The sequence below is a fragment of the Diabrotica undecimpunctata genome, chromosome 2 (assembly GCF_040954645.1).
Source record: "Diabrotica undecimpunctata isolate CICGRU chromosome 2, icDiaUnde3, whole genome shotgun sequence".
NCBI classification, from domain to species: Eukaryota; Metazoa; Arthropoda; class Insecta; order Coleoptera; family Chrysomelidae; genus Diabrotica; species Diabrotica undecimpunctata.
Genome location: NC_092804.1, coordinates 4874544 through 4893525, shown reverse-complemented (window position 1 = coordinate 4893525; position 18982 = coordinate 4874544). Strand labels below are relative to the sequence as shown.

Here is an 18982-nt window from a genome sequence, read left to right as displayed (position 1 = left end):
ATATTTATATTTATTTATAAGTTATATAGCTATTATATAAGGAATATTGCTTAATATTAAATAAACAATAGTACAAAAATTATACAACTGTATAAATCAATTAAGCCACTTATCTACATCAACAAATAACACTAGATTTTTTTTATTCAAAGAAATAAATAATTAAATTAACAAATTTTATTTCAAATCCTTTATAAAAGGTATATAATAAAATACCCAAAGGGGCTATATCACAAATACATTACAGAACGTTTTCGAAATGTAAATTCCATCATCAGTGTAACGAATTTACATTCCGAAAACGTTCTGTAATGAACATATTATTTGTGATATAGCCCGTTTGGGTATTTTATTATATACCTTTTATAAAGGATTTGAAATAAAAAATTTTGTGATGCATGGTATACAGCCAGCTACAGGAACTTAAATTAAATTAAATTTATACATTGTTTCTAGTTTATTACCCCATGAAACGAAGCAGAAGAATCACTTGAAACTTTGAAAAATTACTAGGCGTTATATTTTAACTGGAATATCCAGGGGATGTCGATATAAAGGGCGTATTATCTCGTGATTATCTGAACTTTTATTGCATCATAACATTTAAGCAAAAAAAGCGACTTTTTCATTAATTTCAATATTGTGAAAAAACAACGCATTCTAGATAAAAACCTTCAATAGCCGACTTTCTTGAAAACGTTTATAAACAAAAAAATTATTGCAAATTAAATCCGAAAATATTATTTTTTTTTTAAATTATTAAAATAAACAATAAAAACATTTAAAACACATTTCATAATGTGAGTTTTTACCTAGTTATTATATTTACGAACGATAGGCACAATTATTGGTGAAGTAGTTTGTAAACAATTATAATTTGTTTATTCCATTTGAGGGAACAAAGGTCATTCTCAAATAGCTGTACAGCTGCTTTATCAAATAATTGTATAATAATTTTTAATTGTTTACTTATATAATTGATGCACAATGAAGTACCATTACCATTATATTGGCAATATCCCTAATTTATGCCGCGCAGTATATATATATACACTCATGGACAAAAATATCGAATATTTTGGAATTTTCCAATTTTTTTTGTAGTCACTATTTTTTCAAGATAATTTTAGATTACTGATAATACTCATATGCTGATCTACTCAACTGGTTTAAAATATTTTGATGTTTATTTTGACGTTTATTCAGTGGTTAGTATCATTCGTACATTTTATCATAAAAATCCTTCTTCACGTAAAGGAAAAATCATACTAATTCGGTTGTTTTTAGTTTAATTTATTAAGTTTAATTAATTATTGTTTTGATTTAACTAAGTTTAAAACAAGTATCCCACCAATTCGACACTGCGATGAAGTCCAAGTAGCATATATTGTAATTTTGTACGAGGAAGGATATGTACAAAAAGGTATAGCACGACGTCTCAGCAGAACTGAGTCTATAGTTTCGAATACTCTAAAAAGGTACCGCGAAACAGGAAATTTTGTACCAAAGCCTGGTCAAGGACACCCAAGGCAATTGATGACCGTTTTTTGGTTCTTAATTCTACACAAAATCGTTCATTGACATCGATGCACCTCAGAAATGAGCTTTTAAATGTTAGATAAGTTAACGTGAGTTCATAAGTTAGACGAAGATCAAAAGAAGCAAACTTAAAGCCCAGACGCCCCGCCAAAGTTCCACGTCTTCTCTAAAATCATAAAGCTCGTCGTTTTGAATTTGCAAGAACACATATTTAGTGGAATATTGACAACTGGAAAAACGATCTTTTCACTGATGAGACCAGAATCCTATTATGGAAGCCAGATGGTCAAAAGTACGTCTACAGAAGAGTTGGAGAACGATTCGCCAGCTGCAGTCTCGCCCAGACCGTTAGTTTTGGAGTTGATGGCATAATTCTTTGGGAAGGTATTAGTTGGGAGGTACTTATCGCACTTGGGGAAGTGATTGGACGAATGACTGGTCATTCTTACGTTTAAAACATCCTGCTAGATCATGTTTCGTCATATGTTGGTTACATTGGATATGAAAGATTCACGTCAATGCACGAATATGCTCGACCACAAGCCGCTGCCATAGTGAGTAATTATTTTGATGAGGTCCAAATTCGAAGATTGGATTGGCCACCGTTTAGCCCGGATTTAAATCCAATAGAGCACATGTGGAATCACCTAAAACGTAGCATACGACAAAGAAATCCCGTTCCAAATACGATAGAGCAGCTTCGGCTTGCTGCACAGGATGAATGGAATGCAATTTCCCAAGGATATGTCCAAAATTTACTTGCAAGCATGCTGAGAAAGAAGCAAGCAGTAATAAGAGCTAGAGATGGGAATACTCGTTACTGATCATGCACTTCTTTTAGTTAAAATGACTTGTTTAAGCAATTTAAATTATGAAGTTAAATGTGTCGATAGCAATTAAAGTAAACTGTATACTCACGCTTAATCAAGCCATTAAGAGCGATGCTGGGAATATTTATATTCCACTATGCATCAACAATTTACTTATATAAATTACCATCTTTCTTGTACTCATTGCGTCGAGTAAGAACGATAAATATAAGAAAATGGTTGCGTTTCGATTTAATCTGAGCTTCTTACCACTCCCTGACACGTGTTTCTGGGTCTTCCCGTCATCAGAGAGAGCTTGTAAGAAAACTCAAACTAAACCAAAACGCACCGACTACTCTAGCAATTATAGAAAAAATAATTACCAGAGTATACTACTAGAGACATCTAGTGATGAAAGATGAAGTTAAATGTGTCGATAGCAATTAAAGTAAACTGTATACTCACGCTTAATCAAGCCATTAAGAGCGATGCTGGGAATATTTATATTCCACTATGCATCAACAATTTACTTATATAAATTACCATCTTTCTTGTACTCATTGCGTCGAGTAAGAACGATAAATATAAGAAAATGGTTGCGTTTCGATTTAATCTGAGCTTCTTACCACTCCCTGACACGTGTTTCTGGGTCTTCCCGTCATCAGAGAGAGCTTGTAAGAAAACTCAAACTAAACCAAAACGCACCGACTACTCTATAATTGCTAGAGTAGTCGGTGCGTTTTGGTTTAGTTTGAGTTTTCTTACAAGCTCTCTCTGATGACGGGAAGACCCAGAAACACGTGTCAGGGAGTGGTAAGAAGCTCAGATTAAATCGAAACGCAACCATTTTCTTATATTTATCGTTCTTACTCGACGCAATGAGTACAAGAAAGATGGTAATTTATATAAGTAAATTGTTGATGCATAGTGGAATATAAATATTCCCAGCATCGCTCTTAATGGCTTGATTAAGCGTGAGTATACAGTTTACTTTAATTGCTATCGACACATTTAACTTCATCTTTCATCACTAGATGTCTCTAGTAGTATACTCTGGTAATTATTTTTTCTATAATTGCTAGAGTAGTCGGTGCGTTTTGGTTTAGTTTGAGTTTTCTTACAAGCTCTCTCTGATGACGGGAAGACCCAGAAACACGTGTCAGGGAGTGGTAAGAAGCTCAGATTAAATCGAAACGCAACCATTTTCTTAAATTTAAATTATCATCCAAGTTTAGAGTAAAATAACCTTATTTACCTAATGTTAAACATTTATTTTTTTCACAATTTTCTCGGCATAAAAACTTAAAATTGTTCATTAAATATTGTTAAAATAAACTCTATTTTACAATAAATGACTTGATTAACCAGAATTTATTTTGAAGAAACAAAAATTTGAAAATTCCAAAATATTCGATATTTTTGTCCATAAGTGTATATATCCTCGTCAGACCCGAGCTTATGCAAAATTAATCAGAGAGTTATTTTATTAATTTCTGATCTGAATGACTTCCAAATATGTTATCGAAACGATTTTTGTAAGTTTTTTTTTTTTTTTTCTTAAATATAAAAAAAATATGTACACGTACCTGACCGTTGGGTTCATACAACACTATATTAACATGCGTTTTTTTTACTCGTCATTGTATTAGAGGTAATAAACAAAAACATTTTTCGCTACATAGCGTTTATTAGGTATATAGATATATTTATATAGATGTATATATATTATAAAGATAGTTTGAACACATTACCAGACGAATGGAAAGCTTGGAGAGGTTGGTAATTGAAGTCAAGGTAGATGGTAAAAGAACCCGAGGAAGATCTCCACTCCGATGGTCAGACCAAATAAAGTGCGCTACTAGCGCTACATATTCTTTAGTTCTACTCGTTAGTTCTCGAAGTGTATGAATATGATCTATGGTACTGAATCCACTTCTGAAGTTAACTTGTTCTCTCGGAATGTGCAGCATCTAATGCGTTTGTTAATCTGTTGTTAATGATCCTTGTGAATACCTTGTATACGATTGGTAGTAGACTTATAGGTCTGTAGTTTTTTATATCCTCTTTGTTACCTTTCTTATAAATTAGAATTATGTTTGCTATATTGAAGTGGTCTATATGCATCTCGATTTTAAGATGTTCGTAAATAAGTTTGCTAAGATTTTCCAAGTTTTGTTGCCAGCGTATTTAAGCAATTCCACTGTTATACTATTTATTCGAGCTGCTTTACCGCTTTTCATTTTTGCAATTGTCGATTCTACTTCTTCTGAAAGGACTTTTGGTACATCTTCTTAGTTACTGATTACTTCTTCAAGTTTGTCAGGTGCTTTATATAGTTCGCTGTAGAATTTAGTTACTGTTGTATTATTCCATTTCTGACTCTAATTCTGGTGTTTTCGTTTATTAGGATAACGATTTGCTTCTTCCCAATGATTAATGCTTTTAATGCAACACTTGATGCTTACAATGTTGTCAGATATACCATTTTTCTGATATCATTAGTCACTTTTTTTATATACAACACTCTATACATTGTACCTTTATTGGAATCTCCTCTGCAATACGGATCATCAAATTTAAAGATAATTAGCGGTTTCCAGACATTTGGTTGCACCACAAACGAGCTATTTAAAATATCTGTACATAAGGTTAAAATAGATTTGACGATATCCATTACTAGGAAATAGGGTAGTATCTATTTCTAAGCTTTGTAATATAGTTGGTGACCCTCAGATGTTATATGCGAGCAGATATTCTCCAATTTTGTATCTACGGCAGTTATTAAAAGCTTTTTTCAGTTATTAAAAGCTCGAAAGCTCAGCAATTGGTTAGTTTGTTTGACGAAGTTCGAATGAAACACATTGTATTGAATGGGGCCCAGTGATTTTGCAATTTTTTAGTTGCCGCAACTAAATTATTGGGCCAGGATCTATTCCGAGAGTAATTTAACACTTGCTGGAAGAAATACACCAAGTAATTTTGTAAACTGTCAAATATTACGCAAGTTGCTTAAGTAGAATAGGCAAGGTACTCTATTCTATCCAATAAATAATTTAACATATAGGTACCAAAATCGTAATGCGCTAATTTTTTTATGAAAAAAACTGTTTAAAAACTTTTATTTCTAACCACTTACCCAAGTGAATCCTAAACAATTTATTGCGTTTGTGATCATCTCCCCCAACATTGAAGGATAGCTGTTCAGTGCCGGGAAGTATGCGTGCATGTGGGGGCTCTGCCAGTGAGTGACGCCAGGCATCACGATTTTTTCGACGTCCTTAAAAATATTAGCCCACTTTTCGCCCTCTACAGGAGCCGAGTCGGGAATCTGTTCGCCGATGAAACCAGGTTTCTTATCGGGAAAAACGCGCCTTTCTCGTATGTTTTCCAAATAGTTTACGATGTAATCTATTAGTATTTTACCTATAATAAAAAAATTCTTTAATATTAAATAATCTTCAATAGAAAACCATTTTTATCTGGGAGAAACTTAAGACCGCCTAGTATTAGAATAAATGAGCCTGAATTTTACATTAAAAACAAAGACTTCGACAGATCTTAGATATGCTAACACTAATGAGTTAACAAGAGATCAGAGCCTCTAAAATAATTTAACCTAACCTAAAAATAATATCCCTCTAAAGAAAATTAAAATACCTTTAAAACGATCTACAATTTAATATAAGGATTTAAGATGAAAGATTAGTGAATAAGTGAACAACTCTTTTTCTAGAAAAATCTCTTCCAATTTAAAGATATTTTAGATTGTACAGATGTTTAAATTAGGCCACCCTATATATGTGTTTCTTGATATCATCCCAAGGAAAACAATTTGAAATATCCAGTTTTGTTTTCGCATTTTCCTTTTTCGTATATGTTTAAAGAAAATCTTTTTAAAGTATGTGATTCGCCCAGATTCAATTCAAAGTCAATATTAGTAAATATAGGTTAAATTTTCTATACTATAAAGATTTCTTAACTTAGAAACAAAACATAAATGTCGCTTTAACCAGTATGTATCTTTCAATATCAGCCGCATGCAAGATTTTATTGGGTAATAAAAGAAATTGACTCTGTCGAATGTCATTTATTAGATTGTAAATTCCTATGCAAGTCAATACGCCAGCTCTCGTTTGTTTTCGGAAAACTAAGTTCATTTACATATTTGTTTGAAAAAAAGAATTGAATTTTTTTCTTGAAGTAGCAATAAATAATAAAATGAAAAAGACAGTAAAGATTTGATTTCACGCACAAAGCGTCTATGTATCTGTTGATACGTATTTCGACTTAATAAGTCTCATCAGAACAGTTATTCATAGGCGTTCTCAACGTGAAAAATAAATCTTTTCTGTCTTAAGAAGCAACAATAAAATGGCGTCGTTATGGACGCAATAGCGACATCTGATAGAAAAATCGGTAAAATAGTTTCGAAACAAATTCAGATTTCTGCTTTAATCTGTACCTTCTAAAAATTTCAAGGTATAACAGACGTTGATAAAGATGTTATCTTTATGATGAGGGGAGACGAGACATGGGGAATCTAAAATTTGCATTCCACGACATGTCTATCAACTAAGCAGAAATCCTTAACGAATTTGTTTTTTGTACTCATACAGAGTAGATCCGAATAAAATGAAATAATAAAATGTATTCTAAATTTTTTATCATGATTACAACAAATAGAATCATGGGCTGAAATAGGTTGACAATATTTAGAAAAGAATAGAAATGTATTATTAGCTAACTCAGAAAAAATCGGTAGAATTAAACAAATTGCTTTTTGATGGTTTTATTGACCAAACGCAGACTTGGAAGATAATCTTTGGAACTAGAAAGGACGCTGGAGATGATATTATGCTGGAACTAACAACAGCATTCTATCTCTTTTGTCATTTCCCCATTACTAAGGATCGTGATTCCTTAGAATATTCCTAACAATTTTTTCCCATTAACCTCTGTCTTCAGCTGCTTTGAGAGCTTCGCAGAATGAGTTTCCAGCTGAATTCTTAATTTGGTTAAACCATCTAGTTGGTGATCGTTTTCTTGATCGTCTCCCCGAAACGTTTCCAGAAACAAATAATCTCTTCAAACTATCGTCACCTCTTTAAACCACGTGTCCGCATCTTAAAGGCATCAATTTTTGGCGCTCGCATCCGCGAAGAGTCCAAGTCTCTGCCCCGTATAGAAATATTGAGAATACAAGGGCATTCATCAGTCCCATCTTGATATTTTGATAGATAGATCTGTCTTTCCAAACTTTAGTTAGGAGACTTATCGCAGTTTTTGCCATACCAATACGTCTCCGAACTTCTGCTTCACAGTTACCATCGTTAATTATACTAGACCCGAGATAGACAAAACTGTCCACTATCTAACAACAGCATTAGACGTGGCGAATGTTAACACATTTTTACAAAAGGCGGAAAGTCAAATTGTTACATACAAAAGTCGACAAAATCATAATCAAATACATTATTTCATGACAAGGAAGAAGATAAACAACATAAGATGCTTGTACTGGATATCGAAGTAAAAAAGCGAAACTGAGCCAAGATCTATTCATGGCAAAGATCTATTGACGGCAAAAATAATAAAAGAAATGTGCTGAAACACGAAAAAAAGTCCTAATGCAATTTGGAGAAATAGAGCCAATAATATTAAGATATATTACTATTACAATACTTGTTAAAATCTCAGGAAAGCAGTTTGAAATAAAGAGGCTCTCTTCTTCTTTAAGTGCCATATCCCAATCGAAGTTTGGATATCATCATCACTATCTTGACTCTATCTATAGTTGCTAGGAAGAGCTCTATTGAACTGCACCTAAACCAGTACCGGCATCGTTCTGTAACACCACTTTTCAAATGACTGTAGCTTATTTATGTGTTTTTACTTTAGTGTGCCACTTTCAAGTCCATAGTGTAGTAAAGAAAACATGTAACATCTCATATCTCTTTTAAATTTTTTCATATCTCGTTTTCATTTTTATATTCCTTCTTCTTCTGCTAGTGCCTATCCTCTAAGGATGTTGGCTACCACAATGGCCCATCGTATTTTATTAGCAGCTGTTCGAAATAGGTCTGTGGTGGTCATACCTGTCCACTGTCTCAAATTCTTAAGCCAGGATATTCGGCGGCGTCCTGGTTCTCTATTTCCTTCTATTTTCCCTTCTAATATCAATAGTAGGATTCTGTATTTATTTGTATTTCTCACTATATGTCCGAAGTATGCTAACTTTCTTTCTTTAATGGATTTCAAGACTTCAGGTTCTTTTTGTAAACGTTGCATTACTGCGTCGTTAGTTATATGATGTACATATGATATTCTGAGCATGCTACGATAGCACCACATCTCGAAAGACTGTAACCGTCTGCAAGACGCATCAGTGAGTGTCCATGCCTCTACTCCATACGTAAGAACAGAAAACACATAACAATTAAGGATTTTGAGTCGGAGATGTAAGTTCAAGATTAAATTGCAGAGAATACTATTCATCTGTTGGAAGGTACTCCTTGCTTTTTCGATCCTACATTTAATCTCGCATGAGTGATCCCAGCTGTCTGTGATGTTGCATCCTTGGCATATTATTTTTTCTGTTTTATCCAATACCTCATTGTCTGCCATAAACTTTGCATCTATATCTTGGTTTTTGCTTCTTCTTCTTCTTCTTCAGCCTTCATTCATCCATTGTTGGACATAGGCCTCCTCCAATTGTTTCCACGCTTTCCTATCTTTTGCAATTCTCATCCACTGCTTTCCAGCTACAGCTGTTATATCGTCTATCCATCTCTTTTTGGGTCTTCCCACGCTTCTTTTTGTTTCTCGAGGTCTCCAGAATGTCACTTTATGAGACCATCTGTTGGTGTCTTGTCTTGCTACATGTGCTACCCATTGTCATCTCAATGTCGCTATTTTTTCCATGATGTCGGTTACTTTAGTTCTTCGACGTATTTCGGTGTTAGGAATTTTGTCTCTGAGGCTTATATTTAACATGGCCCTCTCCATGGCCCGTTGAGTTACTCTTAATTGTTCTGCCATTTTTCTTGTTATTGCCATAGTTTCCAATCCATAAGTTGCAACTGGTAGTATACAAGTGTCATAGGTTTTTCGTTTTAAGTGTATTGGGATTTTTCTATCTTTTAAAATGAAGCTCAACTTCCCCCAAAAGCAGCCCATGATAATTGTGTCCTTTTAATTTCTAGGGTTTGATTTTCCTTTTCGTTTTTAATTGCATGTCCTAGATATATATATTGTTCTACCTTTTCTACATTGATGTTATCTATCGTGATGTTTTCTAGGCTGTTGCTTAATATCTTTGTTTTGTCGAGATTCATTTTTAATCCTATTTGATTCGATTTGTGATTTAAATCTTGTAGCATTGATTTTAGTTCATGGACATCTGTGCTTATTAGTACTATGTCGTCTGCGAAACGCAAATGGTTAAGATATACTCCATCTATTTTTAATCCCTTTTCGACCCAATTTAGTTTTTTGAAGACATTTTCTTTTTTGTTTTTGTTTATGATCATAATTTTCGTCTTCTTATTATTAAGTTTCATTCCATATTTTCTACCGATGTTAACTATTTGGTCTATCAGTCTTTGTAGTCCTGCAGCACTATCCGCAACAAGGACAGTGTCGTCTGCATATCTTAGATTATTTATTACTTCACCGTTAACAATCACGCCATCAGTCGTTTCTTCCAAAGCTTCTCAAAATAGATGTTCAGAGTACGCATTAAACAGCAAAGGCCAGAGTATGCAACCTTGTCGTACTTCTCTTTGTATTGGGACTTCATTGGATAATTAATTCTGTATTCGAATCTTGGCTTCTTGTTTTCTATAAAGATTGGATATTATTCTTATATCCTTGTCATCGATGTTTGCGATTCGCAAAGTTTTAATAAGCCTCTCATGCTGTACTTTATCAAATGCCTTTTCGAAGTCAATGAAACAGGCAAAGACATCTTTATTAACATCTCTTGCTCGTTGTATCAATACTTGTATGCTAAAAAGTGCTTCTCTTGTGCCAAGACCGCTGCGAAATATCCTAATTATACATCAGCAATACCCTCCTACAATTTCTTGTATATAGGAGCATGGATGATGTTTAAGAATATTTTGAGTGAGTGGTTCATGACGCTAATGATTCGGTGTTTTTCACATTTCTTAGTATTTGCTTTTTTTGGCAGTGGTATAAATATGAACATGTACCAAACTTTTGGTAAAGTTCCTGTTTCATATATATTGTTAAATAATTCTGTCATAATGTCAAGTTGATTATCTTGTATCAATTTCAATACCGCAGCGTATATTCCATCCGGTCCTGGTGCTTTGTTGTTTTTTAGACGACTTATAGCAGATCTTACTTCTGATTTTGTTATTATTGGTCCATTCTCGATGTTGTCATATGCTTCAATGTGTTGGTTGTCACTGAACAGTTCTGCTATATATTTCTGCCATCTGTCCAGTTTTTCTTGCGTATTGAATAGTAGGTTTTCATCTTTATCAAACAGTGCAGTGGGCATTGTTGTTGTATATATTCCTGCCATTTCGTTTATCTTCCTGTGCATATTGAATATATAATGTTTTTTCTGTAGGATGTCTATTTCTAAGCATTTCTCTAACAGCCAGGATTCTTTTGCTAATTTTATTTCTTTAAGTACCTTTTTGTGGCGTTCCTTGTACTTTTCTGAGTCTTTATTCTTAAACTCTCTTCTTTGCTTCATAAGCTCTAAAATCTGATGTGTCATCCATGGTTTTTTTTATTTATCTTTCCTGTTTGATATTGTTTATTGTTGTTGTTACTAATACATCTTTGATCTCGTTCCAGATTGTATCTATATCTTTCTTATTATGTGTTGCAATGTCGTTGAATTTTGTGTTTATTTCTTCTTGCATTTGTTGTTTTACGTTGCTTTGTTTCAGTTTTTGTATGTCCACCATTTGTATTTTGTTACGTTCCTTGCTATTTCTATTCTGAGCCTTATTCCTGTTGCTTGCTAAAAGCTTAAAATAAAAACTTAAAATCCTGCTTTATAAATAGAACAGATAGTATCACAAATTATATCATTCGCCTAGTTCCTTCGCCCTTTATCCGTTCAACGTAGTCCTTTAAATGCAAGCGATGCAAGCAATTTGTACTGTTCATTTCCTTTGAGATACTTAATTAAAAAATGAATTGATTGGGTTGCCTTGAGTCATTTTTTTCTTCATAACCGAAATTTCTTATTTTAGATTCTTCATCGTTTAGTTATTAATTTTACTCAAATAAAACGCAGATATCGAGCACAGTTTCTTATTAAATCTTGCTCAAGTACTTTCGCTATCAGAGCATCTTTAGAACATTTCGTCAAAAATTTGGGTTATCCAGCACGTTGATGAATGCTGTATAAATTAAATAATACATTACACAAAACTACCACTAGACGAAGGATCCCCCCATCCCTTTTGATGTCCATTCTTTGTAAGTGTTTCTTGCTTTTTTTCATTTGCTGTGATTCGGCATTATTCATTCAATGATATTTATAGTACTTTTGGTTGTTTTTTTTTAATGATCATATCTGTGTAGACACTCTATTTTCATCCGTTTGATAGACATTCCGAATTTTATTCAAGTTTTTATCTTTTGTGTCTTATGCGTCTCTTCTACTCTCCAAAACACCTATTGTTTTTAAACCTTTGTCTTAGATCTTCCTGTACTTTAACTTCCAATGGATCTCCTACGCAAAAAAATGTATTTAACAATACAGCTTATGAATCCCTAGACAAGAAAAACAAAATAAGAAGTAGAAAGGCAATACGAGAAAAATGACAATGAAATCAATACAAAAATACAGTTATTGAAAAGATAAACTCTAAAATGAAAAAGAAGAAAATGTCAAACTCCCTCTAATACCTGTGCATGGCGTATATAGTATACGTTTTGAAATAAAAAAATCGTACAGATTTAAATATACATTTATTAAGTAAGCGAATAATATATCAAATCTTACCTTCCTTCCTAAATTCTTCAGCATCCATTTTGTTCAGCTTTCTTAAACAAATATATATGATCAAATTTATGTTACGTTATAAAGTTAAATATCTTACAGTTGTTTTTGCTTATGTTAATATTGTAGCAAAATACTCTTTAAAAAATGTCCTCATTAAAAAATATAGTTATTTTTTAACTACTAGGAGAAATTATATAAAAACTGTTATATCGATAACAAAATGGTTAAAAAAACAATTTAAATATTTTAAGCGAAGCTTCAATATATTTAAATCGTAATACAGAAAATAGAAAAAATACAAATAGCGTTGTATTATTGTTTCTCTACAGTAAAATGCCAAGGCGAGCGTCACGGAACTAGCGCTACAAGATGGGTCGTTATGGGTTGCGTCACAAAATAGCGGTTCACTACTCTCGATCAATTCGTTTCTATTTATCATATCTTAACTTTAAGCAGGTTTAACTTAAAAACTGTATGAAAAAAAAACTAACAAAATTCAGACATTAGATGAGAATTAAAGAATTGAAAAAATATGTCACTAAAACCATTCTACCAAATGGTCCACCAGTTATAGAAAAGACGAAGATGACATCGATCTCAATGAAGATGTCTAAAAACCTATTTGTATTTGTATTTTTATTTGTAAATTCGTATTTTTGTGTAAATAAATGTTTTTGTACTTAATTCTCTTTTTTTCTATATATTACATTATTTATAAAAATTGCACTGTGGTTAGGGGTGGTTTATAAGGGTTAAAATATTATGATATTATATTATAGCATAAAACAGTCATTTTTTTAACAAATCGAAACCAAATTTTAACCATATTAAGGTTTACAATGTTTTTAAATAATTTTTGACAATAAGGCGTAGTTTACTTCCCTAAAAATAATCAACGCCCTTGAGCATGTTATAGAATAAGAAGCACTTGATGAGATGATCCTAATCAAACATTTTTATGCAAATAGATGCCAAACCGAAATCATTATTTTAGGATAAATATTTTTTTATATATTGCACCAACAAGGGTAGTTTTAAGGGGTGAAATAATATGATAATATATCCTAAAGCATAAAACAACCACTATTTAACTGATAAAAACCAAATGTTCATATTAAAGTTTAAAATGTTATTTTACAATTTTTTACAATTAGAGGTAGCTTTTGTCCTTAAAAAACCAAACGCGTACAACGACTCAATATATAAAATGAACTAGAGGGTGAAATGAGACTAATCTCAAATTTTTGTACAAATGGATGCTGAACGAAAAAATTGCGAGGTTTTGCCATTTTTTCAGCTTTATTTTCTAGCCTATTAGAAACAAATAATATCATAATTTATTATGGATTGCGCTCCAAAATTAACGCATAATTGTAAAGACCCTGGTAAATCAAATAATTTTAATGTTTCGATTTTTGTGCTAATATATTATTGTTACCCCCGGAATATTGTAAAATTTATCGAAAGAACGGTAAAAAACGCTGATGTGTTTACCACTTTTTGCAAAAATATTTAAAGGGGTTTTTCAAGTTTATTTTCTTTTAAATGAACCACCAGCAGCAAGAAAATCGAAATTTGTCATAAAGTGACTGTTTTAGAATCGTTACTCTTCGCGAAGAAGGATACACTAAAGTAGAACTCGCTGAACGTTTTAACTTCACCCAGTCAACCATTTTAAGAGTGTTAACACGTTTTTCTGTTACTGGAAGTAACTCGAGAAGACCCGGTCAAGGCCGTAGAAGGGTTACAACTCCTAATCAAGACCGGTTTTTGACACTTCTTATACTGAGACAAAGGTTTGTTACCAGTATTTGTCTACAAACTGAATTTTTGTATCGTTATAGCTTTAGAATTAGCCAAAATACGATTAGAAAAAGACTTGCCGAAAACGACCTACACCCTGGAAGAGAACCAATTGGCCTATTATTGACCAGAGACCATAGAAGGCAAAGATTGCATTTTGCTCGTGAACATGTTGATTGGAATAATGACGATAGGGGAAGAATATTGTTGACAGGAGAAACCGAGTGTATAGAAGGCCTGGGGAACGCTACGCACAGTGTAACACCGTAGTGACTGTACAGTATGGCGGCGGCTCGGTAATGGTGTGAGGTGGGATTAATTTAGACAAAGGAATTAGTTAGAATAGATCGCGGTCGGCTTATATCGCAGAGGTATATAACAGACATTTTAGAAGAGCATGCCGTACCATTTGCACCAGTTATTGGCGATGATTGCATACTTATGCAAGATAATGCCAGGGCACACACGGCAAGAATTGTGCAGCAGTATCGTCAGGAGGTTGGAATTCCTGCCATGGATTGGCCTGCGAAAAGTCCTGACCTCAACAAAATAGAACATGTTTGGGACATCATAGGCAGATGACTACGACAACTACTACCTAATGCACCAAACACATTAGATGAACTATTTTTGTGGTTGATTGAAATTTGGAATCAAATTGATCAAGAAGAAATCAGAACGATTATTCTCAGTATGGAAGATCGTTGTCAAGAAGTAATAAATGCTAGAGGAGGCAATACTCGATACTAGTACATGGTACTAGTATTTTCTTAAACTTTAAAAAATTCAATTTCATCATTAATTTATAATATTAGTTTGGAGCTCAAGAAAAATGAAAACGCTCAAGCGCCGCCCGGCACCGAAGAAGAAATTAGAAGAAGTCATTTTAAAACTGAAAAATAACAAAGTCTCCGGTTTGGACAATCTTCCTGCCGAACTCTTTAAAAATGGTGGTGACACTCTTTTTAAACACATGCATAAATGAGTAACCGAAATCTGACAACGGAAGGAAGGAACTACACTCACAGGCGTAGAGAGTGTAGTCAGAATCCAAAATGACTTTTCAAGACCCTTCCATTGTAAAAATGGACTGAGACAGGGAGATGGACTGTCGTGTCTCTTATTTAACCTTGCACTAGAAAAAGTAATTCGTAAGTGCCATATTAATACGAATGGCACCATCTTTAATAAATACGTACAAGTGGTCGGATATGCAGACAACATAGACATTATTGCTAGGTCTACAGAATCTCTGATTGAAGCATTTTGATCACTAAGGGCATCTGCACTGAGAATGGGATTAAAAATAAACGCACAGACAACCAAGTATATGTATTGTACTAGATCAGGCAACCAGATACCTAGGCTATTAATTGATGATCTGGAACTGGAAGGTGTGGAGACCTTCGTCTACCTGGGCTGGCTGCTGACCAAAGACAGCAATGTCAGCGAAGAAATTAAAAGAAGAATAGTGCTTGCCAATAAGTGCTATTAGGCTTGAGGAAACAGATGGCCCCAAAACTACACAGAGAAATTAAAGTTACCATATATAAAACACTAATAAGGCCAGTATTAACATACGGGTCAGAAACGTGTCACTTACACAGAACGACCAAGAATTGCTTAAACGTTTCGAGAGAGAAATTCGAAGGAAAATATATGGAGGAGTCCAAGAACAGGGTTTGTGGCGTAGGCGATACAACTTTGAGTTGTACAGAAGCTTTGGGGAACCTGACACGTTGTAAAATGTATTAAATTAGCACGCTTTCGATGGATAAGACGTGTAATTAGGCGAGATGAAGATGCAACGATCAGAAAAATTTTCGACCGAAGAGGGCCAGTGGGAAGACGAACCAGAGGAAGACCAAAACTTAGGTATCAAGATAACATAGAGGATGATCTAAAATCCATCGGAGTTAAAGCATGGAGAAGAATTGCCAGAGACAGGGGCGAATGGAAAATTGTTCTGAAGAAGGCTTTAGCTCATACAATTCATCATATGTATACCAGTAAAACATTTAAAGCTTTGAATACCTTTATTTTAAGCTGCTAAAAACTTTTTTCCCTATTTTTTGAACATGAAGGGGTAGTTTTTAAGAATTTCAAGGGTAGTAAAGTGATTAAATGTCATAAATTATGTTAAAAAAACTTGAAAGGGACTGTATCCAATATTTCTGAACAGGAAGTAAATCTTTAAAATATATAAATCTATTTATATATTTATAAAACGTGTATTTATAAAATGCCATTTTCTTTTTGAAATCAAATAGTAGATTGTCGGTAATCCAAATTCTTTCGACAAAATTTGAAAGTAAAGAAGTCTAAGAACATACTCACGCGTAAGCTTATGAGAACGGTATTTACTCTTCTGAAAAAATCCGGTGGCCTAATTACACGAGTACATACAAACTGCTTACCCGAAAGATGCCTCTGACGTTGATAAAATTACTACAGCCCTTCAAAAAGCAGCAGCCATAGAAGATATACATACATAGATATACTTTGGGAAGTTTAATAAGAAATGGTGGAAAACCAACGACTATTGCCTGTAGAGGAAGAAGAAGACGACGAGGATAAAGGAGAGGGCGAGGTAGAGGTCGCAGAGGTAGAGGAAAACGCAGTCGAAGCAGACGAAGAAGTCAATCTAGGAAAACGAGCTCCTTCAGAAGAAGGGGATAGTCATATTTGTATTGTAAAATGGTGATTTAATAGTAAAGTAAGAGTTTCGGTATAAAAAATAATAATAAATAAATAAATCTAGACTTTTCGAATTTTTTTCATACAAGAGTAGTTTTTACTCCCAAATAGCAAAAAGCACACATTGAGATAATATAAATGTTGAAGTAGAGGATTAGATGAGCTGGTATAATAATTTTCAGACAAATCTATACAATTTTATAAAATTGACAGCTTTTACCTTAATTTAACTTTCATTAATGACTATACTAATTATGTAATTTGTATTAAATGGTTTAGGATTGAGCAATTTTATTAAACTTAATGTATAATAACAACAAAAGGATGGACATGAACGCTATATTTAAAGAATAGAAATTATTATTAATAAAAATTTTCTTATAGACATGAAAATAAAGTTAGTAAACATATTAAATAATTATTATTACCTTCAAAAATTATCAAATGGATACTTCCAAAAGGCACACCAACAAATACATTTAAATACAAACAAACGAATAGATATCCAAAAAGAAAATTTACAAACAAATTGCACATAACAACGACATCGCCTATATTACATGACAAACACTGGGTAAATTTCAGCAGGACAGTGTTATTAAATTACAAAATGAAAACTTACCGTAACAGTCTGAAAAACTATGTGACACAAAAGCAAAACAAATAAGCCGAAGCCAAATGAAGGGAAAGCACTGTCTGGAAGCTTTTATATAAGGTTTCCCACCACCCTTTTTTATTGGAAAATTAAATATCATACCAACGGTGGAAATCTCCATGATCATGGATAACTGATTAGGAATTAGGAGGTTCTGTAAGGTAATTGTGGAAGACAAATATTCGTCAGTTTATACGGGGTGTATTAAAATTAAATGAATGTATTTGAAGCGTATAAATACAAAACCAGACATTTGACCTATAAATTGTTTTGAGTAAATCGCAAAAAACCTACCAAAATCGTAATTTGACACCAATAAACATCGTGTTTTAACCAAAATTTTCTATCTTTGATAAAATAGTTCTTCTTCTTATAGTGCCGTGCACATATAGTGCGTTGGCAAATTATCTTAACCCTATAACGCCGAATTTTTAATATATTCAAAAAAAAAATTTTTTTTTGTTTCTTATTACTTATTTTGCTATTATTAATTTACAGATTAAAAAAAAACAGTTTTTTTTTTAAATATTAGGTGTTTTTTTGAAACGTTACGAAATCGTCACAAAAGTCCTTTGTTTAGAAATAACTCATGATTTAAATTTTGAAAAGTTTTGATTTTTTGCTTAATTTTACATACATAGTAATGCACAATATCGATATACAAGACATAATAAATTTGAAAAACATCAATTTATTATAAATTAAATACAAAAATAGAAGTTATTATGTAGTGTGGAAATGTATAAAACAGTTCTTTTCCTTTGTAATGCACAGGTGTACTTTACATTTGGTGCACATATATACTGGAGCACTTCTACAATTGATATTTTTACACCTACCCCTATCTGTGACCATGGGCAAGTGATCAAGCCCATCTAGACGTATGTCTGCTACCGGAATACTTTTAGTGGCTGGACCTAGCTTCTTCTTTTTTGAAAATTCTGCATCTGTGCTGGTTTTTGATGGACGACCCCTTTTTGATTGTTGGGTTCTTTTCCCTTCCAATAGCAGTGCCTCTGCAATGCTCATTTTGAATTCTTGGAGATTAACTATGTTTCTTTTAGGTACCTGTAAGGATTCACATTCTCTTCTGTAAATGAGCCAAGAGTTTACCACAGTAACATCTAAAAAGTGAAAAAACAATTTGTGATAGAACTTTTTAGATCTAATATGAATTCTGTAAAGAGCAATTAATGCATCCATTAGGTCCACTCCACCCATAAATTGGTTATAGGTTTTGACAATAGCTGGACAGGTAATTGTAATATTCTGTTTAGTCTTTTTGTCATATCGCTCGCATGTTTCAGTAGGTTCTGCAGACGAAAATGTTGATAGCAAATTGACTACCCGATAATCAGCCCATTTTACTGCTCTGACTTCAATATTATCTACTAGAGTCGAGACTTCTTGGAAGGATCTTTTACCTTTTTCTAGTAAATCTCTATCCTTGTTTAGAGGAACTCCCGATAAGCGATTTATCCTTAC

The 18982-nt window shown here is 33.1% G+C and overlaps 1 protein-coding gene across 3 annotated transcripts in view; it reads right to left on the bottom strand.

Annotated features, from left to right (window-relative positions):
* Positions 1-17526, bottom strand: part of Hdc (histidine decarboxylase) — a 46833-nt gene extending 29307 nt beyond the window's left edge. Inside the window, exons 1-3 of one of the 3 annotated variants that reach the window (XM_072522154.1) lie at positions 17465-17526; positions 12343-12383; positions 5485-5771 (exon numbers count right to left, since the gene is read on the bottom strand). In XM_072522154.1, coding sequence (XP_072378255.1) covers positions 5485-5771; positions 12343-12370 — 315 coding nt within the window. In that variant the 5' untranslated portion in view covers positions 12371-12383; positions 17465-17526. Of the gene's footprint in view, positions 1-5484; positions 5772-12342; positions 12384-17270; positions 17396-17464 lie in introns of those variants that run through there. The other 2 variants (XM_072522156.1, XM_072522155.1) reach the window with 2 other exon arrangements.
* Between the last annotated feature and the right edge of the window lie 1456 nt (positions 17527-18982).